This window comes from Mesoplodon densirostris, chromosome 2 (assembly GCF_025265405.1).
Source record: "Mesoplodon densirostris isolate mMesDen1 chromosome 2, mMesDen1 primary haplotype, whole genome shotgun sequence".
Lineage (NCBI taxonomy): Eukaryota > Metazoa > Chordata > Mammalia > Artiodactyla > Ziphiidae > Mesoplodon > Mesoplodon densirostris.
This window is the reverse complement of record NC_082662.1, coordinates 111,459,986-111,482,077: the sequence shown is the minus strand read 5'-3', so window position 1 is coordinate 111,482,077 and position 22,092 is coordinate 111,459,986. Positions and strand designations below refer to the sequence as shown.

The 22,092-nt window shown below is 47.7% G+C and overlaps 2 protein-coding genes across 2 annotated transcripts; one reads left to right on the top strand and one right to left on the bottom strand.

The window, feature by feature from the left end:
• The first annotated feature begins 79 nt into the window (after positions 1-79).
• On the top strand, positions 80-7,947 carry LYSMD1 (LysM domain containing 1). The gene is made up of 3 exons (XM_060087358.1): positions 80-958; positions 5,563-5,921; positions 6,725-7,947. The coding sequence occupies exons 1-3, from the start codon at positions 779-781 to the stop codon at positions 6,861-6,863; spliced, it is 678 nt and encodes a 225-aa protein (XP_059943341.1). The 5' UTR covers positions 80-778; the 3' UTR covers positions 6,864-7,947.
• Positions 7,948-8,473: 526 nt separating this feature from the next.
• TNFAIP8L2 (TNF alpha induced protein 8 like 2) lies at positions 8,474-9,028 on the bottom strand. The gene has a single exon (XM_060087343.1). The coding sequence runs from the start codon at positions 9,026-9,028 to the stop codon at positions 8,474-8,476; it is 555 nt and encodes a 184-aa protein (XP_059943326.1).
• Between the last annotated feature and the right edge of the window lie 13,064 nt (positions 9,029-22,092).

The window sequence follows — 22,092 nt, the reverse complement described above, 5'->3', positions numbered from 1 at the left end:
ACTTCCGGGGACGCTCTTCCACGCGTGCACTGCGCGATCCCGGAAGCCCGCCCCTTGCCTGCGGATGGGGACTGCATTTCCTATGGTGCCCTGCGACCCCGCCGGCGCGGAGCCTTTAGGGAAATGAAGTCTTTTTTTTTCAAAGAACTTGCCGCCGGGCTGGATACAGGCCCCTGCATCTTGACAGATTCAAGGGTTTGGTGGGACAAGAACCTAGATGTGGAGCCCGAATTTGAGGGTGTGACTAATTTGATGCGGAGGGTACCTCTGAGGATCGCTGAGGGGAAAGTGTGCCGTAGGCTCTCGCTTTCATCACGCTCTTCTCCTGCGGCCACAGCCCACCTGCGGTGGGCCTGATTTGTTCCTGACCCTGGCAGGCCCACCTCGGGACGGGGCGGAGTCGGGGTGTTGTGAGGCCGGGAGGTCGGGCTGCCGGACCTAGGGGCAAACTGAGCTGAGTGTTGAGGAGGCTGTCTAGAATTCAAAGGTTAGAGGTCAATGTCGCGAGTTGTTGTGGGGAATCGAAAGTCGGAGGGGTGCTAAGGAGAGACTCAGGTAGAGACTGAATTGTCGGAGTACAGATTGGTGGGAAAGGAGCTTGGAGGGAGGAGAAGCGAGGGCTGAGAGGTCGCGTAGTGCCGGGGGAGGCGAGGAGACTTAGGACAGAAGACTGAAGGGGAAAGGAATCCTCTAAGTCTGAGACCCCGGGCCCGTCACTACTGGTCACTTAGACAGGCCTCCCGCAGTTGGCAACCCCAGTTGTCCGCAGGGTGAGGAGATGGCTTCTCCTTCTAGACAGGCCCCCCTTGGCGGGTCAGGACTGCTTCAAGGGAGCCGGGCTCGTTCTTATGGAAGCCTGGTGCAGTCTGCCTGCTCCCCGGTGAGGGAAAGACGCCTGGAGCATCAGTTGGCGCCCGGAGACACCCTGGCTGGACTAGCACTCAAATACGGGGTGACGGTGAGTCTAACAGGATTGGGACGCAGACACCCACTTAGAAGAGACTTATTTCTCATGAGTAGGTAGCGGCCCTCTAGGCAACTTCCCCTGAAATTTTCTTAATTGTGTTTAAATTAACTAATTGTGATAAATTGTGGTGTAAGTCTGGTCCACGTTTGTCTTTTGGTTTGTGTTCCCATCTCAGTGTTGCACTGTCTGGTTGGGACAAATCCTGTCCCACTGTCCCAATGGAGGGGAGCAACTCTTATTTATTACACCAGTCACTATACTAAAGACTTTACATCTATTAGCCCATTTGATCCTCACATCCCTATCAAGCACACAATTATTGTCCCCTTTTTACAGATGAAGAAACCGAGACAGATTGGTTAACCAGTTTGACCAAGGCCAAATAACTAAAGTGTTGAAGTGAAAATTCAAACAGGTCTGTCTTACTCCAAAGCTTGTACTGTTAACCACATAGCAACATTAATTGAGAGTGATTAAACATTTACAGCAAACAATGGAGAGCTAGTTTTTAGTCCTAAGTTCCCTACGTGCCTGTCTCTTCTTGTTCTTTTTTCTCCTCAATGCTCTACCCTCTTCTTTTCTGGAAGGTGGCCTCCTTGGTACAAAACAGGTACTCTCTATGCCAAGCATTTCAGCTCCTGCATAGGGTGTATTTGGTAGATGTAAAAATGCATTGTTTTAAAGTTGATAAAGATTTTTTTTTCCATATCCTGTTGAATTTAGCCAACATTTTAATGCTTGGTATGTTTAAAGCACTGTGGTAACCACCTTGGGAGACAGAAACATAAATAAAGTGTATAGTTGCTGCCCTCATGTAATTTACAGTCTAGTGAGATATGGACAGGGACACAAATAATGATTGATTGTAGGTGACAGAATGTGGTGAGTTCGTAGAGGTGTTAACAAAGAGGGGGAAGTCAGGAAAGAAGACTGTTTTTTATTTGGAAGGGGACATCAGTGCAGATTTTAAGGGAGCCATCGCAATGGGCCTTGAAAGACTTGGACATTCTTTCCTCTATGCTCCTCTCTATAAACCTATGTAATCCAGTGGTTTATACCTTTTACATCTTTGTCTTTCTGGTAGCCTGTACTCTCTTTAAGGGACAGAACAATTTCCTTTCAATTTTATATCTCTAGAACCTGGCATAGTCCCCAGCACATAAAAGCTTAATAGATGTTTTTTGAATGAATGAAACTATGGCTAAGATTTCCACACATGGAGATTTGGGAGTATAGTAAAGTGAACATTTCAGGTAGAGGGATGGCCTAAACAAAGGAAGTAGATGTGAAAGTACTGAGCAGTGCTTTCATCCCAGCAGAGGCTCAGAGGCCATGCAATGAAGGAAACTGTGCTGCTAGTGAATCAACAATTTTTTTTTTGAGGTTTTCTTACAACCCTGTACCTTTCTGAGTACAGAAAACCTCTGTAGTCCAGTGAAGAAGAGTTTTAGGTTCTGGCCTCATTCTGCTGCTTACTAGCTGAGTGACTGAATAGTCAATCACTTCCCCTGTTTGGGGCCTCAGTTTCTTATCATTTGTAAAATGAGGAAGATGTATTAAAGTAAAAACTTAGATAAATCAATTACCTAAGTTATTACCTACCTGTCATTTAAGGAACACTTAGTATGTGCCAAGCGCTATATATTATCTCATATTTCTCTGTAAATCTTTATGAGGTAGATGTAACTATTTCCATTTAAAGGTAAGGAATATCACTGTGTTGTACATCTGAAACTAATAAAATATTGTAAGTCAATTATACTTCAATAAAAATAATTTTTTTTTTTTTCGGTATGCGGGCCTCTCACTGTTGTGGCCTCTCCCGTTGCGGAGCACAGGCTCCGGACGCGCAGGCTCAGCGGCCGTGGCTCACGGGCCCAGCCGCTCCGCGGCATATGGGATCTTCCCAGACCGGGGCACGAACCCGTATCCCCTGCATCGGCAGGCGGACTCTCAACCACTGCGCCACCAGGGAGGCCCAATAAAAATAAAATTTTAAAGATAAGGAGACTGAAGCTTAGAGAGATAATTTGCCATAGACTATATACAACTAGTCTAATTAGTAGAGCTAAGATTCAGACCAGGTGACCTCATTCTAAAATCCTCACTTTGAATTGCTCTATTAAACTAACTAGATTCTAATGACCTTTCTAGCTCTTGGCTCGATGGAAGTGGAACAATGTCCCCTTATATGGTACTGCTAGGAAATAATAAAAGCAACAGAAAAGGACCTAGGATATTATCTAGACAAAAGAGACTTAGGATATTATCTAGGCAAAATAAAATGAATAGCATCAAAGCACTTGGCGAAGAAAAAGTACAAAACTGCAAGCCATTTTTAACTTTTTTTTATTGTTCAGATCAATCCGATTTTATTTTTAAACTCATTATAGCATAAGATTTTATAAGTCAACTTTATTATAGTAGTCTTGCCCTAGAATGGAAACAGCTTTGATATTTGACAGATATAAGAATTATGATTTCCCAAACTGGTGCCATTATGGGATGAATTTTTAGTAAAACTGGCTGCCTGGCCTCGGATAATAAAATACTGACATACTGTGTCTGTGGTTCCTATATTTTATTATCTAGTTTATTTACTGATAAAGCATTAATGAGCCTCTGCTGTGTGCCAAGTTTGTGCGATGCTGAGGAGTGCCTTAGGCATACAGAGACGGCAAGTCACCAACCCTGCCCTTAAAGGACTCACAGTTTGGGCAAGACAAATATGCAAATAGATGAATAACAATATAATAGGGTAGGTATTATTAACAGCAATATTTACAGTATGCATTGGGAGCCCTGAAGAAGATAACACAAAGGTAATGATAGTTGATGAGAAGTTTTCCAGGCAGAGAAGGGAGTAGTGGAGAAACATTCCAGGCAGATAAAGACACAAAACGGTGAAGGATCATGAAATTTTGGAAGAAAAATAAAAAGTTCAGGATGGCAAAATGTATAAGTGGCAGAAGACGGGAGGTGTGGGTGGACTTCCTATGAGAGCTAGGTTGAGAATGCCCTTGAATGCTAATTTGGATTTTTTTTTTTTTTTGGCCGCACCACGTGGCTTGTGAGATCTTAGTTCCCCAACCAGGGATCGAACGCGGGCCCTGTGAGTGAAGGTGCTGAGTCCTAACCACTGGACTGCCAGAGAAGTCCTGCTAATTTGGATTTTATCTCTGAGCCAATGGGGAGCCATAGAAGGTTTATAAGCAAGGTAGTGGGTTGGGGCTTTCCTGGTGGCGCAGTGGTTAAGAATCCACCTACCAATGCAGGGGACACGGGTTCGAGCCCTGGTCTGGGAAGATCCCACGTGCCACAGAGCAGCTAAGCCTGTGCACCACAACTACTGAGCCTGCACTGCTCTAGAGCCCACGAGTTACAACTACTGAGCCTGCGTGCTGCAACTACTGAAGCCCACGTGCCTAGAGCCCATGCTCCACAACAAGAGAAGCCACCACAGTGAGAAGAGTTCACGCACTGCAGTGAAGAGTAGCTCCTGCTCACCACAACTAGAGAAAGCCTGTGCACAGCAACGAAGACCGAACACAGCCAAAAATAAATAAATTTATAAAAAACAAAACAAAAAACTGTTACAGTACCCAGATGAGAAATATTAAGAGTCTGTTCTAAGTCAATGGCAGTTAATGTGAAGATGAGACCAGATGTGAGAGATTTTTACAGCATTTTTGTTGACCTGTTAGGTATGGATCATGAAAGAAAAGTATGAGTTAAGGATGACATTGATATTTCTACCTTCGGAGGCAGGTAGATAGAGATCATGATGTCAGTCACTATGTTCAGTGATGAATAAATAGGTACTAAATAAATATTTGATCAGTGAAATTATTAATTTAATAAGAAAAGCATTCCTGGAAGGAGTAAAAAGGCCCAGAATTCTAGTTCTATCTCTGTCAGTAACTTGCTAGGCAAGTAACTTAACCTCTCTGAACCTCAGTTCCTTCACCTTTAACAGTAGTTAAAGGGACCCCCTAGGGGTCCCTAAGACCCTGTAGGGATCCACAAGGTCAAAACAATTTTCATGGTAATAATAACAAGACTTTATTTGTCTTTTTTATTCTCATGAGTGTACTGTTTTAGAGGCTACATGACATGTGATATTGCAGCAGATGCATGTAGAGGCAGATATGAGAATCCTGTTGTCTTCCATTAAGTCGGACATTAAAGTGATTTACAAAAATGTAAAACAGTGCCTCTGTTCTTGCTACATGTTTGTTGTTTTTGTTTTGGAAAATATAGTTATTTTCATCAAAGTATTTATGTTAATATGTAATGGAAGTGTTTTTAAATTTTTTCAGTTTTAACTTTATAATACCTTAAATATTGATAGATGTGATCAACATAAGTAAAAACTTTTTTCCTCAATAATTTTTTAAAATGTAAAGGGGCCCTAGGACCAAAAAGTATGAAAGCTACTGATCAATAAAATAGGGATAATATCAACCCACTGTAGTTTTGGTTGTTATTGGGTCAGATAAGACTTTGTACAATCACTTTAAAAAGCATGAGGTGCTGTACAAATATAAGATGGATTGTTATTACTGTCATTAACTGTGGTGACTTTTTTTTTAAAGATGGAACAGATTAAGCGTGCAAACCGCCTTTATACTAATGACTCGATCTTCCTGAAGAAAACCCTCTACATCCCCATCCTGACAGAGCCCAGAGACCTGTTCAATGGTTTGGATTCTGAGGAAGAGAAGGATGGAGAGGAAGAGGTACAGCCAAGTAAGGATAAAGATGGGCCACACTCAGCTGAGAGGAAGAAACAAGAGACAGGTTCGGGACGTGCCAATGGTGAAGTCCTTCCCACACCTGGCCAGGAGCCCCCCATTCACGACCTCTCTGCCTCTGATTTCCTTAAGAAGCTCGATTCACAGATCAGCTTGTCAAAGAAGGCTGCTGCCCAGAAGCTGAAAAAGGGAGAAAGTGGGTGAGTCTTGAATGGGTCCTTTTTTTTTTTCTATTTCTTTTTTTAAAAAATTTATTTATTTTTATTTAATTTATTTATTTTTGGCTGCGATGGGTCTTTACTGCTGCGCGCGGGCCCTCTCCAGTTGCGGTGAGCAGGGGCCACTCTTCGCTATAGTGCGCAGGCCTCTCACTGCGGCGGCCTCTCCCGTTGCGGAGCACAGGCTCTAGGCGCGCGGGCCTCAGTAGTTGCGGCACATGGGCTCAGTAGTTGTGGCTCGTGGGCTCTAGAGCACAGGCTTAGTAGTTTGGCACACGGGCTTAGTTGCTCCGTGGCTTGTGGGATCCTCCCTGACCAGGGCTCGAACCCGTGCCCCCTGCCTTGGCAGGCGGACTCCTAACCACTGTGCCACCAGGGAAGTTTGAATGGGTCCTTTTAAGTCCCTCCATAGACTCTCTGTTCCCCCAGCCATACCTGACCAGACACAAAGTAAGTAATTCCAGTGTCAGCAGAAGCAAGGTGAAACCTTTCCCTCAGGTAGCTGCAAGACAATGAGCAGAGCCTATGGCTGCTGGAATGGGTAGAGGCACTGGGTAATGGTTCTTTGTTCTCAGTGGAGTGAAATAGTTGACTGTTCTTACTGCTCTGATGGTCCATGAAGGAGCATTAGGATTAGGATTTATCCAGAGGGTACTGAGACTCCATCTTAAGGCAACCAGCTCATGTATATTAGAGGAGGACAGCTTCCCACGTACTTCCTCACTCAGCCTAGTCTCAGCCTCTTCCCTTGATCTGTTGCTCTTTCCCGCTTTCCTCACCTGCAGGATACCTGGGGAGGATTCAGGTCTTCACCTGAGCTCTCCTCAGATGCAGCAACGAGCAGTCCTTGGTCCTGTGCCGCTGACCCAGACCTCTCGGACCCGGACACTTCGGGACCAGGAGGATGAAATCTTCAAACTCTGATGTCTCCAGAACTGATTGAGAGAAGCCGGATGTTGCAGGAGCAACTTGAGGGAGAGAGGAGCCTGAGGTGAGGCTCAGGAACATGGCCTCCCAGCCCACCTCCCTTACTCCTGCCATCTTCTGAGCCTCCTTGTCCGTCAGGAGTTCCTTGGTCTGGAGCAGTTCTATAGGCAAGGGTAGGGGATGGGAAATAGTCCCCTTCTCAGTTCTGGGGCTGAATCTAGAGTTGTCCTTTAGATTCAAAAGGCTCTTTTAACATCCCTGCTGCCTTTCCCATCCCTTTCACCATTCCTTGGCCTTAGAGCAGGGAGGCAGGGACTCTCACAGCCCCGAACTTCCTCCCCATCTCCAACTATGTTACCTAATTTATTTGGTGCTATATTGAAGTATTATTTATTTGCTATATCTTATTCTTTCCCACTATTAGCTGAAAAATGGGATTTCTATAGCCCTGGGATGAGGGGAACCCAGGAACAGTAAGTGAGCCAGTGACTCCTGGCCCACCTTACCCACCTTCTTAGCCAGCCATGTTATTGAGAACGGGCAATCAGTGATCTAGCCCCGCTGCAGGGAATGGCAGACTGTGCCTCGCCCCCAATCTCAAATGAAAGAATTTGGGCTCAGTCTTGACTGACCAGGTCACTATAACTTTTCCACAACTCTTGTTCTGAGAAAACAACAGCGATGTAGGGTCCTGAACTCTCCTTGCCACCAGTTCACCCTTCTAATCTGCTCCTCTGTTCAGCCTGTGTGAGGCTAAGGGATGGAAGAAGAATTGCCGTGGAGTTTGAAGAGGAGGACAGTTGTGGGAGTCTTTTTCTTATATCCTCTCCCGACCAGAGCCTTTTGATCTATGTCTTGCTCCTCACTGCATATTTATTTGCAATTTGTAGCACTGATCTGCGGTACAGTTTTTTTTTTGAGTTTCTTAAACAGAAGAAGTAGGCAAGGGAACCCCGGTGATGCTGGAAATATGCCTCAGTCTCCTGTATGGAAATGGTGAGAGGTGAGACGAGTGGTGTTTATATACCTCTTTCCTCTGTGATGATCATAAGATACAAGAAGCTGGAGAGATTAAACATTGAGCCCTGTGCATGTTTTAATAGTTTTATTTCCTCTGTGAGACTCTCCCCTGCCCTAGCCCCTTCTTCCTGCCCTCTAGAGCAGAGTCTCTGGTATCTGTCCAGACTCCGCCTAGAGCTGAAGGTCTAGGATGTCTCTAAAGGCTCCCTGCGCCCCCTGTCTTTAGTGTCCCCAGAGGAGTGAGATGGGCTACACCCTCTTCCCCTGGTTCTGAGGGGAGGGGGCTTCCCTGTTTGAAAGGTCCCTTGTGGGGAAAATAGAGATCCAAGTTTCGCTTCATCTTTTTCAGGCAGCTTTGTTTCCTGTCTTGGGGCTGGAGTAGGAGAGAGGCCCCAACCCTCAGCATTGCTTCTTCTCCACCAGCAGTTGGGCATGGGGTGGTCTCAGAGTCACAGGCACTCTTGGGAAAGACTGAAACCTGAGGGTTGAAAAGCATTAGTGCAGATGAACAGGGTTAGAAAGCCCATGATCTGTTTTTTTCTCAGTCAGCCATTTTGCCAAGAAGGAACGTGCTGGGGTCAGGGCTCTCAGAGCTTCCCCTCATCCAGCAGCTTCCTGAGCCCGTCACAGATCTTGCCAAGGTGCTCAGTGTAGTCAGGCCCATAGAGGGCCGTGAGCAGGCCTGGGTCAGAGAAGTGATCGAACACATGGCGGATGCGGCCATGTGACTTGGGTGTGAGGTGGCGCTCCACCAGCTCCAGCAGCACATCCCGGCACTCGGTCAGCAGGCTGGCCAGCACAGCAGCCTCAAAGGTGAAGTCCACCTCGCCGAAGCTGAGTGCGGTCATGGCGCCCTGCCGCAGCTTCTGGCGAAAGCGGGTAGCCAAGGCCATCTCGCTGGGGCTGAAGCAGCCACTGCGGTGCAGCACGGCCACCTTGACAGCCACCTTGATCAGGTCCTTGATAACCCGCTGGGCCTGGGGCCTGCTGTGTGTGTATTCTTTGGACACACGGTAGAGCTCATCTAGCACCTCGCTGCTCGTCTCATCGACGAAGAGATGAGCCACAGACCGACCTGCCATCTTACTCAGTAGCTTCTTCTCTGCTTGCAGCGCCAGACTCTTTGAACTGAAGGACTCCATGATTCCTAGGGAAGGGTTAGATGCGGGGGTATGTGGTCAGTCACTAGGAGAAAGGCCACAGGCTTCCTTAGAGAGAAATGGTTTTTCCCCTTTCTGTCTCTTTGTTTTTTTATTTTATTGTTTTTTCCTTTTTTTTGCGGTATGTGGGCCTCTCACTGTTGTGGCCCCTCCCGTTGCGGAGCACAGGCTCCGGACGCGCAGGCCCAGCGGCCATGGCTCACGGGCCCAGCCGCTCCGCGGCACATGGGATCCTCCCAGACCGGGGCACGAACCCGTATCCCCTGCATCGGCAGGCGGACTCTCAACCACTGCGCCACCAGGGAGGCCCTCTGTCTCTTTGGTTTCTATCTCATCTTCATCTTTGTTTGTCATCTTTCTCCCCCTGGGCCCCCTCAGTCCTCTGTGCTTTGTTTCCATTTTTTCTCCTTCTGTACTGTAGGAAATCATGATCTCTAAAACCAGAGGAGCAGTAATAGCTTTGGCTGGAGGAATGAGGGCACACCGGACGCTAGCGCACCACAAGTTAAGACCTCAGGGGAAGTAGGCTGTTGCTATTACAGTGGAGAAGATAAAGCTTACCTGGCAGATAGTTCTCACAGCTGCCATTTCTGGACACTGACTGGGTACCGTACATCTATGAGGTGTAGGTATTACTATCCTTGTTTTACAGCTGAGCAAACTGAAGCTTACGTTAAATAATTTACCCAAGGTCAAACACTACTGTTTTTCTGACTCCAAAAGCCCATGTCAGCTAGTGTGCTGTACTGCCTTTAAAGACGTGAGAAATATATGGGTCCTGGGAGTCCTGACAAAAATAATAATGAACATTTATTGAGAACCTATTATGTGCCAAGTGCTTTATCTCAGTTTTCCCAACCCTTTGTAAGGTAGGTATCCCCAATTTGCAATGAGAAAAATGAAACTAAGAAAAATTAAGCAACTTGGCTAAAGTCACTAGCAAATGATAAAAGCGGGCTTTGGACCATATAATCCAAAGAAACCTCCTTCCCTTGGAATGCTCTCAATGAGGTTGAAGCACACTGAGGAATCATGAGAAACAAGCACCTCAAGACAGTCCTAGAGGCCTCAGGTCCTCTGCTGGGACTGTGCTGAGGACCTCCTGGTGGCACATCAGCTGCAAGTATCCAGGGCGTTCTCCCCATGGTCTTCGCCTGTGGTGGTTCTGCTTGTTTTGCTTCTTACTTCCCCCTCCCCTGCTCTGCAGGATGTGGCTCTGACCGCAGTGAGGAGCAGCCTTGCCCTCTCCCCCAAACGAAATAGGAGTCTGAAGAAGAAGGGGAGGTGGGTAACTGGAAGGAGGGGTGGTTCTCCCCCAGCTGAATCGGTCCAGTGGGAATCTGGAGCCTTGCCCTGCTCCCGGCTTTGCCTGGGGCTTTCTGGACCACGCTCTACATCCGGAAGAGGAGATTGCTCCATGTGAGCCTTCCTTCCTCCTTGGCCTTCCTGCTACCCAGCTCTCCGCTGCCCCCGTTGCCATCTCACGTTTTGTCCACTGTCCTCTCCCCATCTCCGTGTTTCAGTCTCCTGTTTTCTCTTGTCTGAGTCCTGCCCTGTGGCCCTCTGGCCATGCTCTCCTGCTGGCCCCTACATCTAGCTCCACGTCTACTAAGATCTCCTTGCACCTCTCAGTAGCCTGTCACATACCCTTATCCACCGCCATCCCTCAGCCCTGCCCCCACCCAAACCAAACCATGTCTTTCTGAGGCTGCCTGGCCCCAGGAAGAACTGAGCTGGACCTCCCCACTGGGGGCTCAAGAATTCTATCAAATGAGAATCTCAAAATATGGAAAGGTCAGGCTGACAGAGCTAGGACTCTTCTGCCACCATCACCCCTGAAGCCTACCCTTCTGTCATTTCCTGGTCCCTCACCTGCTGCGCCCTGGGTGCCAGTCTTGCCTTGGATGTCCCGGGAGAGCTGACAGAATGGAGAAGCTCCTAAGTGAGAGGCCCTTTGGCCTGGCCCCACCCCAAGCCCCGCCTACCTACTCTGTGCTCAACCTCCCGTTCATCACACTGTCACCAAGAAGGTCTATGACCCCGACAGCCTCCTAGAAATAAAAGGTCAAAAGGAAGAGCACTCTGTAGGAAATAGTCTTGATTCTTTGAGGTGAGGAAGAGGCATTGTACATCTCCTGCTCCCAAGTTGTCTGCCTCTTTCTATCCTTGCTGCCCAGTTCCTTGAGATCTTGTTCTCCTTATATGTCTGTGGTAATGGGGAAAATGTTAAGTACAGATTGCTGGGGTGGGGGGTCCGTGGGAAAAGTTCTGAAGATTGAACTAAACTTAGACTGGAGACACCAGAGATCAGGAGGTCGGAGTGTGTCCCTGGAGTCTCCAGGGGTGGGTGGCGCTGTGGGGCGACATTACCACGAGCATACGCTTTCAGTGTCTGGCTGGTTAAGGGGGTCCCCACCCTTAATACTTGAGAGACGAAGGTGCTGGGGTCAGGGCGGCCGAACTAGATATGACCAGCAGGTGTCAGCACATCATTGAACCAATAGAGGCAGCGCTCTCACTGTGCTTTATAGCTGCTAACAGGTTACAGGAATGAAGGTAGTGCTCACTTCGGCAGTACATATACTAATCTCACCCCAGTCAGAATGGCCATCCTCAAAAAATCTACAAACAATAAATGCTGGAGAGGGTGTGGAGAAAAGGGAACCCTCTTGCACTGTTGGTGGGAATGTAAATTGATACAGCCACTATGGAGAACAGTATGGAGGTTCCTTAAAAAACTAAAAATAGAACTACCATATGACCCAGCAATCCCACTCCTGGGCATATACCCTGAGAAAACCGTAATTCAAAAAGAGTCATATACCACAATGTTCATTGCAGCTCTATTTACAATAGCCAGGACATGGAAGCTACCTAAGTGTCCATCGACAGATGAATAAAGAAGGTGTGGCACATATATACAATGGAATATTACTCAGCCATAAAAAGAAACAAAATTGAGTTATTTGTAGTGAGGTGGATGGACCTAGAGTCTGTCATACAGAGTGAAGTAAGTCAGAAAGAGAAAAATGAATACCGTATGCTAACACTTATATATGGAATCTAAAAAAAAAAAGAAAAAAATGGTCATGAAGAACCTAGGGGCAGGAAGGGAATAAAGACACAGACCTACTAGAGAATGGACTTGAGGACACTGGGAGGGGGAAGGGTAAGCTGGGACAAAGTGAGAGAGTGGTATGGACATATACACACTACCAAATGTAAAATAGATAGCTAGTGGGAAGCAGCGCATAGCACAGGGAGATCAGCTCAGTGCTTTGTGACCACCTACAGGGGTGGGATAGGGAGGGTGGGGGGGAGACGCAAGAGGGAGGAGATATGGGGATATATGTATATGTATAGCTGATTCACTTTGTTATAAAGCAGAAACTAAACTAACACACCATTGTAAAGCAATTATACTCCAATAAAGATGTTAAAAAAAAAAAAAGGAATGAAGGTAAGGGACTTCCCTGGTGGTGCAGTGGTTAAGAATCCACCTGCCAATGCAGGGGACACGGGTTTGAGCCCTTGTCCGGGAAGATCCCACATGTCGCAGAGCAACTAAGCCCACAAGCCACAACTACTGAGCCCACGTTCCACAGCTACTGAAGCCCGAGCGCCTAGAGCCCATGCTCGGCAACAAGAGACGCCACCGCAATGAGAAGCCGGTGCACCACAATGAACAGTAGCCCCCATTCGCCGCAACTAGAGAAAGCCCATGTGCAGCAATGAAGACCCAATGCAGCCAAAAATAAATAAATGTATAAAAAGAAGTTTTTTTTGTTTTTTTTGTTTTTTTTTTTTAAAGAAAGAATCTTACAGGGACTTCCCTGGCAATCCAGTGGTTAAGACTCTGCCTTTCCAAAAAAAAAGATCCTGTGCTTCCAACGCAGAGGGTGCAGGTTCAGTTCTGGTCAGGGAACTAAGATCTCACATGCTTCGCTAGCTAAGACCCCACATGGCAAAAAAAAAAAAAAAAAAAGGAAATGTGCTTACATTTATCTCCCAGCCTGGTCAGGGAGATAAATGTAAGCACACATAAGTGTAATACAAGTCAAATGATGTCATTAGCTGTAACAGAAGTTTAAGGAATTATGAGAGTAAAGAGAAATTTAGATTATTTCTGATAGGAGGACTGAAGAGGTGGACTTAGAAGGATGGATTTAACTACTTACTAGGCAGAGTGTGGAAGAAATGCTTCTGCTTCCCAGATAATGGAGATAAGCATAAGCCATAGAGCAAACAAAGATAATACAGGGCATGTTCAGGAAGTGGTGATTTATTCTGTATGAGGGGAGCATAGGTTGTCTGAAAAACAAGTGAAGAAGGAAAAAGACCAGATCATGAAAGGCTTTAAGAGAGTTGCTCAACACTTCAGACTTTTGCTGTAGACCGTAGGGAGACATTAAAGGTTTTTGATCGGGGGAGTGAAATCATTAGCCCAGTGGGACTAGGTTAGAGGATTCAGCGAAATTTTAGTTGAGGAAAGGGCATGCTTAAAAGGAAATGATCACTGGTATAGCTTGCTTCAGCACAGTATGAGAACCAGTGAGAGACCTTGAGAGCTGGTGGTTTTATAAGAAGTTCTGACAGAAAGGGAAAAATTGGAACATTGTCTGGTTGTGAAAAGTTGAAGTGTAAAGATTGAAGTTCAGAAGTGGAGGCAGTCAGCATACCAGTGACTCCAAAACCATTGGTTCTCCTCCTTGAAGACAGTGATTGGGTCTTGGCTCCTTTCTTATTCCCACCTCTCTCAGCCCAGGTTCCAGGCTGAGGGTCCTTGATATAACTTGGATTGGGAAATGTTAACAACTCCTTTAAGGAGTATGGTGGTAAAGGGATGAAGAGAAATGGAAAGGTAGCTTAAGGGGATGGGGAACTGGATTGACAGAGGGACTATTTTTAGCTTGGAGTTCGAGGACATTTGTAGGCTGAAAGGAAGGAGCCAGTGGAAAGGGAGGCTTAGAAAATGCAAAGGAGAGGTAATGTTTATGGAGCAAGGTGTGGGGGCAGATGGAAAAGAATGGACTGCGAGCTCAGGGGAGGGAAACGAGAGGAAAGAACTGGAGCTGGCATTTGTTGGGTGCACTCTGCTAGATGTTATATAAATATCTCACTTCATCCTCTGATACATTTATGAACTAAATGTCACTATCTTCTTTTCGCTGATGAGAAAGACTGAGGCTTAAAGAGGTTAGATAACTTGTTCCCAAATTAGAGAGCTAATACATGGCAGACTGAGGACTTGTGTGATTTCCAAGCCTATGCTTTTTCTGATAACTACCTCACAAGGTTAGGAGGTAATAACTTCAACCTTATAATGAATGTGGCAGCATTCTATTCCTATACGCTCTATTAATTCACTGATCACACACTCAGGGAACAATAGTAGGTGGCACTACCAAAATCACAGGAAAAGTAAAAGTCCTTTTTAAAAGAAATATATAATCTAATTGGATAATAAGAAGAGGAATGAACAACGTACAAGAAGATGCAAATACAGTAATACCTTCTGAATCCAGAATTCTGCTACCAGCTCCTTACCTGTTTACCTCTGCAGCTTTGCCTTATGCTCTGCTCTAGCTGTGTTGTAATCCTCTCAGCTCCTCCAATATGCATCATGGTTGGCTTCTCTCTCTCCCTCTCCTTCTCCCTCTTCCTGTACTCTAGACTTTCCCACTTCTTGTGTCTCTGCCTGGAACTTTCTTCCCATGCATACCTCTGCCCTGCCTGGTTAATTCCTACCCATCCTTCAGGTCTCAGCTGGAAAGTCATCAGAAGCCATCATAACTGTGAAGCCATCGTGACTCCCTAAACTACACAGCACCCCTGTATTCCATAGTCCTGTAGAACCCCATACCTCCCTTATCATGATAATTACTCTTTATTGTAATTTGTGAATTTATTAACTGCCTCCCTACTAGGCTGTAAACTCCATGAGGGCAGGGGTTATGCTTTAGTGCCTGGCACTACTGTGCTCAATAAATATTTGCTGAAAGAAGAAATTCAAAACACATCCAATAACCAGGAGATAAGGGGGAAATGGTAGCAACATAACAGTCACACGCAATAATGTTCGTTTGTTTCACTCATGGGGAAGTCTTTCTTTTATTTTCTCTTAATCTATACCTATTTCTAGTAATCTTCTCTGAACCCACAGCATATAATTAGTAGCAAACTAAAAGAGGAAAGAGGAGCTTTTAGAAGCAAGAACACTGATAACAATGAGAATTAACACAAATAACGAGGGAAGAGAACGAAAACAAAAAAGCCGACAATTGAAAATTGCAGCGTTTCTGGCCATGTGGAGGAGGAGCAAGCAGTCTTGACTACATATATTCTAGACTCTGGGGTCCTCACTGTTCACCTGGACAATTAAGTTCACAGTGCTTCCTCTGAGCAAGCAAAAATCTGGTTAAATGATGTATTGAAAGTGTGAAACACTTTGAGATTTACAAAACATTTCACCTACGTTATCTTTTTTTTTTTTTTGCGGTATGCGGGCCTCTCACTGTTGTGGCCTCTCCCGTTGAGGAGCACAGGCTCCCAACGTGCAGGCTCAGTGTCCGTGGCTCACGGGCCCAGCCGCTCCGCGGCATGTGGGATCTTCCCGGACCGGGGCACGAACCCGTGTCCCCTGCATCGGCAGGCGGACTCTCAACCACTGCGCCACCAGGGAAGCCCTCACCTATGTTATCTTACTTCATCTTGTGAAGTAAGCAGGCAGGTAAAGTGTCCACTCACAGGTGAGAGACTCTGCCTTAGAGATAAAGTGGTTTATCTTACAAGGTCAGTCAGGGTCTAATGACTCCTAGTTGTGGTCTTTCCACTATATAATCCACAGGAAATTAACAATATCTTTTTGAATAAACCCTATTTGAAACAGTTAACATGAAAATGTTTTGCACTTAATTTGGTAAAATCAAACTATCTGGAAAAATACTCAGAATGGAACATTCCTGTGTTTCTGCTCAGCTGAGGTTTTACCATGGTTAGGATCAGTACTCTCATATCCGTTCAGAAAGAGCAAGTTCAGTGTGATTTGAAGCAGTTAAGCAAGACTTCAGCCTGACATAGCTGGAGGTAGCTTTCATCTTTGGTGCATTTATTTCTTCCTCTATTTACTATATGCCAGGCATTATGACTTAAGTGCTGGGAATACAAAGATAAGAGACAAGCTTCCTGTCCTTAGACTAAGTGGTAAGTACCTATGAACAATCCAAATGGAAGTATCCAATAAGCAATTATAAAAGTGAGTTTAGAGCTCAGGAGAAAGACTGAGATTGAATATCTCTAAAGTTTATGGGGAGCCACATATAAATAGTTACTGTAACTGTTGGTGCAGATTATCTTGACCAGTGAGGGTATGTAGAGCAAGAAGAGGTAGCTAAGGACATGACCTAGGAAACATCAACATTTAAGGAGAGGTCAGAAAGGCTGAGAAAGAGAGGCCACATCAATAGAAGTGAAGCCATTCATTCATTTAAAAAATGTATCTTTTTTTTTTTTTTTTTTTTGCGGTATGCGGGCCTCTCACTGTTGTGGCCTCTCCCGTTGCGGAGCACAGGCTCCGGACGCACAGGTTCAGCGGCCATGGCTCACGGGCCCAGCCGCTCCGCAGCATGTGGGATCTTCCCGGACCGGGGCACGAACCCGTGTCCCCTGCATCAGCAGGCGTACGCCCAATCACTGTGCCACCTGGGAAGCCCTAAAAAATGTATCTATTAAGTCCCTAGTCTTTGTTGAAAGAAAGAAGGACTCAGGAGCCAAAAGAGGAGAGTATTTCAAGGAAGGAAGGGTCAACAGGGCCAAATGCTATAAAGAGGGCCAAAGGATAAAGACTGAAGAGCTGTTCATTGATTGTGACAAGGAGGTCATTATTGGCCTGGATGAGAACAATCTCAATGGAGTGATGGGGGACCAAAACGAAAATGATTGAGAAGAGATTGGGAAGGGGGAAAAATGGTACAGCAAGAAGAGATGACTCTACAAATTTAGCTGTGAAGGAAAGAGATAAATTGAGTGTTGACTAAATACAGGCAAGGATTAAGAGAAAGTTTAGAATTTTTTTTTTTCTTTTCATCATGGGAGATATTTGAGCATGTGTATATGCAGAAGGGAAGACGTCAGTAGAAAAGGAGAGATTAGAAATAAAGGAAGGAGAAAGTATTTGAAGACATGTGGCATAAAGCACCTAAGTAGGAGATATAGAGTCGGATTTGTTCAACCAGTGTGTTACTAGTTAATAGCTGCAAAGTGCCAGGCACTGTGCTAACTGCAAAGGATAACTGCGGTGAGAGAGGCAAGACAGCTGGGCCCTGTGTGAATGGAGCTTACAGTAAAGCAGAAAGGTGAACCTTAGACAAGCAGTACAGACGCCCCACCTGCTGGGAGGAGAGAGATGTGAGAATGCAGCTAAGTGCATCTCTAGAGGGCAAAATGTTGGTGGGATGCTCACTTTATTATCTCTATTTTTCTCTGAAGATGGATGTGGGTTCTGCTAAGATGAGCAAGGAAGCTGTGAGGAAAGGAACTTGAGAAAGGATTTGACACAGCTACTTGTAGGGGTTGGGAGAGGGTAATTTTCCAAGCTTGGAGATCCTGAATTTATTAAAGGCTCCAATCTGTGGGACTGTGATTTTCTCCAGAAGACCCTGGGGAGTAGGATTTGTCCTTTGAAACAGCTCTAAGACTCTTCCATTTCTTTCCATACCCAATGCCACCATCCTTGTCTGCCTCTCTCCCCTCATCTTTGAACCTTCCTGTTTTCTTACCAGAAGTTTTCCTTATCTTGCTAAAATAAAGCATTTTGACAGTAACACCTTTATTCAAGAACTCGAAATGATGTCCTTTTCCTATCAAATTTTTTAACCTACTCACCTTGGTATTCCAGGCCTTCCATAGTTTGTCTCCCTCTTCCCCTGTCCTCTGCTTCTAACTAGTATCTCTCTTACATATCAGTCACACAGGCCCTTTTGCTATCTATGCTTCAGGCTCCACGTTTACCAAGTAAAAACTTTTGCTGAAACTACGTTCTTTGGAAGATTTTCTCCTTTCTTTTTCACCAAGCCAACTCCCACCAAAGTTCTCCCTGCCTCCGTGATAAAATGTATCCAACATCGTTCCCTGCAGTTATTATGAAGAGCACTTATTGTCTTTTCTTTCATTTACGAATTATATTCAGTGTAGCTTTGGGGGGGTTGGTTTTTTTTTTGAGACTTGGTATCGTTTTTTTTTAATTTATTTTATTTATTTACTTTTGGCTGCATTGGGTCTTCATTGGTGCACACAGGCTTTCTCTAGATGTGGCGAGTGGGGGCTACTCCTCATTGCGGTACGTTGGCTTCTCATTGCATTGGCTTTTCTTGTTGTGGAGCACAGGCGTGGGCTTCAGTAGTTGTGGCACGAGGGCTCAGTAGTTGCAGCGCCCAGGCTTAGCTGCTCCACGGCATGTGGGATCTTCCCAGACCAGGGCTCGAACCAGTGTCCCCTGCATTGGCAGGCGGACTCTTAACCACTGCGCCACCAGGGAAGTCCCTTGGTATTGCTTTTTAATCATTTAGTACATGTAAGTCTTGTTTTAGTTCAAATAGATGGTCATTTTCTTAAAGACTGGGACTATATCCCACAGTGGGTTGTATTTGAAGTAAGTGCTTAATATGTATTGGATGGAATTGAGATTTTAGTTGGGCCCTAAAACTTTAAATGAGTTATACCTTAATCCCCATTCACTAATCTATTCAATAAGCATATATTTTTAATACCTAAGCCCTGTGCTAGGAGCTGGGGACATTTCCTTCAATCTCTGAGTGCCTCTGTATTTTGAGGTGTCTTTCTCCCCAAAACCTCTTTCCAGCCTTTAAAACAGCCCCGACTGACCACTGAATTACATTGGACCCAAGACCCCCCTGCAGTTAACTTTGTGTAAGTATTGTTCCATTGTTTCTGGTTCTGTTTATCTCATTGGTTCACCTTCCATTTCTGTCTCTGTGATTGTGTGTGTATATGTTTATATCTCTTGCTTACTTTGGGGCTTAGCCCAGTCAGTGATGCTACCCACCCTGATCTCAGTCCATTAAAGACTGTCTGGAAGTAGCAAACCCCTGCCCCTCTTTTCCTTCAGTCCAGAGACCAGGCCATGTTTGTGTGTGTGTGTGGGGGGTGCCCGCTTAGATAAAACTATCCAATAATGTCAATGTCTCCCATGCCACCCACTATCCTAGGAATTTTGAGAACGTCTTTTGTCCCAGTCCCCACACAGGGAAGAATCTTAGCAGGTGGGAGCCAAGCAGTGATGTTTGAAGTAGCCTCATTCTTCCTCCCCACTGACATTCCTGGAATCAAAGGGTCTTTATGGAGGGTGGGGATGGAGAAGGAGCAGTTAGTTCTGCTGTTTGGAGGGATGTCCAGGGCCCTCTGAGGAAAGATGGGACATCACTAATCCTTGTCTGCGGGGCAGTAAGTCTATGTGGTGCTGGGGCAGCTGGTTACTTTCCCTCTTTCAGGTCTCCGTGTTGCTCCTCTTCCTGTGTGACTCTCTGAGTCAGTTGGTCCCGATCTCCACATCTCTCTTTTGGTTTCAGCCCCACTCACCTGTCCTTTTCCATCAACCAACATCCTCACTGCTGGCCACCCTGGCTTCCTGGCTCCTTAGTTCCTAGCCAGCTGGCCCAACCCCATCTTGCTTTGACAGTAGGGGTGGGAGGGGAGATGATGGGGATAAGGAAAACTTCCTGGCGACATCTTCCTTTCCTTTCCCAGGCCTTGAGTCTTCAAGTGCATGCTAGGCCTCCCTTATCCGGGTCAGGATGAACCAGAGGAGGCACATGGGAAGAAATAAAGGGGTTGATTTAAAAAGAGTAGAGAGGAGGAACAGAGGTTTGGGGGCGGAGTAGGGGAGAGGTGTACCCAGGAGCAGGGTAGCCAAAGCCACTGGAGAGGAGAAAGGAGGGAGGGAGGGTCACGCCGGCTCTGACAGCCCAGCCCAGCCGAGGTCCTCGGGTTTCCTGTCTCTCCTCCCAGCTGCTGTTCCTTCCTCTCTTGTTGTGAGATTTCTCCCCAGGGCCTCTCCATGTTAAAGCGTGTGACCCCCTCCTCCGTCCGGGTCTCAGCGACTGTCCGTGGATCTCGCGCCTGGCTTTGGTCTCCAGCTCAACCTCCCGGCCAGGCCTTCTCGGCGGGCGGTGCTCCCGGCGCCCCTCCTCCTCCGAGGGCTATTGGTGGAGAGGTGTCGAGAAGGCGGTGTCTAGCCGGCCTCCGAGAGTCGGATTAGTTGTGCAGACCCCGAGGCGGGCCGGAGGCGGGTCCGGCCAGGAGGCGGGCGGGGCGGCTGGGGCCCGGCCCAGAGCTCCGGGCGGTCGCATTGTTTTCCTCCGCGGAGCCGCGGCGGGAGTGGGGTTTGCGACTGGGACCCAGGGCTCACCCGACCTGACAGCGCCCGGGAGCCCAGATCCAAGCTCCATCCAATTCAGACGTTCATCACGTCTCGCTAGAGCCCCAACCACCGATTGCGAACTCGGCGCGGTGCGCGGCCGCTGCCCGCCCGCTGAGATCTCTATTCCACTGACCCGGATCTCGGAGCAAGTACCCCGGAGCAGGGCTGGGGCTGCAGGGCGTCGGGGAGGATCGGGGCGCCTAAGGCTGGGGGCAAGCTTCCGAAGTGCCAGAGGGACCCGCCTGGGAGGGTGCCAGAGCGATGTGTGCTTGGTTGACGGAGAGGGTCAGCGGAGTTGGGGTGCGTGGAGGGAAGAGGGGACCGTGGCCGAGCCCCGTCACGGGACTGTGGGGCGCAGGGTCTGGGCACCTCTTGCGACCCGGCTTCTCTGAGTCGCACCCCTTGGATTGGGGAGCGCGAAAGGGATTATTTGAGGCGCGCACCGTACAGAGGGTGGAAAAACCTGGTCTCTTTCCTCTCCAGCAGAGAAATTAAGGCTTCGAGACCCGTGGGGAACTGGACCCTCTCGTTGCCCCTGCAGGGATGGGAAGGGGAACACGTCGTTCCAGACTTTGGTGTTACAGCTGCACCTCTGTCCTTGTGCAAGCGGGAGTCTGAGAACCTCCCAGGGGGTTGGCTTGGGCATAGAGTCGGGAGTGGGGCCCCTGAGAACACCAATCCTAGTGCCCATATCCTTCCTTCACCCCACTCGCCCTGGGGCTTTGTTAGACCGAGGTCTCCCAAGGAGGAGAGCCCAGCTGGCGACTGCATCTCGAGCCCGCGGACCCGCTCAGCCCTGGCCCCAGGCCCGCCCTCATCGGTTCCAAGCCTCTGGCCCTGTTTCCCTGGCCTCGGAGACCCGCCTCCACTCCCCAACCCCCGCTCCCATCCCCATTCGGTCTGCGCCTGCAGGCCCCTCCAGCCCCTCCTCCCGCTAACGTGGCTCTGGGACCCGGTCCCGGCCCAGACTCTCCTACCCGCCCCTCTCGGAGCCCCAGATCCAGTGAGGGGGAGACACGTAGAGCCCCTGGCCTCAGGCCCACCTCATGCGAGGCTCTAGACACCTGGATTATCCTCGTTGGGGGCTGGGTGGGAGGGAGGGTAGGTAGCAAGCCTGGGGCTGAGAGCTAAGGGTGGTGGGGGAACTGTCTTGGAGAAGGGAACGTGCCCGTTCCGTGAGGCTCCTTGGCGCGCCCCCCGCTCCTTAGAGGAAGGTGGACTGGGGCGGGCGACCAGCCCGAGGGCTTCCTGCTATTGTCCCCCGCCCAGTCTCCCCTTCTCCATCCCTTCCCCAGCCCCCGCTAGAATCTGGCTTTGACCCGGGCCACTCCCCAGAGGTGGCTGCGGGGCCAGGAGGAGACAGAAGGGCTGTTTCCTCTTCCCAGCAAGGGGAGAACCTAGGAAGGGGAGAAAGAGCAGGCCAGGCCTCCCCCATTCGCTCCAGATGGGGGGTATGAAGCAGCTGGGATTGGTCCCGGCAGGGTAAACCTTTCCCCAAGCCAGGGGTCGGATGGGGGCCGCTCAGATGCTGCTCCCTAAAATCAGCTATGGGAAGCCCCTTTAAAGATATGTCATAGTTAAGTCTAGGGGGCCAATGCAATGGCCAACC

Bases quoted from the DNA above. Each gene is read 5' to 3' on its own strand.
- LYSMD1 (XM_060087358.1), top strand. From the start codon at position 779: ATGGCTTCTCCTTCTAGACAGGCCCCCCTTGGCGGGTCAGGACTGCTT. The intron at 959-5,562 runs GTGAGTCTAACA...TTTTTTTTAAAG, and splicing joins CACTCAAATACGGGGTGACG to ATGGAACAGATTAAGCGTGC. The intron at 5,922-6,724 runs GTGAGTCTTGAA...CCTCACCTGCAG, and splicing joins CTGAAAAAGGGAGAAAGTGG to GATACCTGGGGAGGATTCAG.
- TNFAIP8L2 (XM_060087343.1), bottom strand. From the start codon at position 9,028: ATGGAGTCCTTCAGTTCAAAGAGTCTGGCGCTGCAAGCAGAGAAGAAG.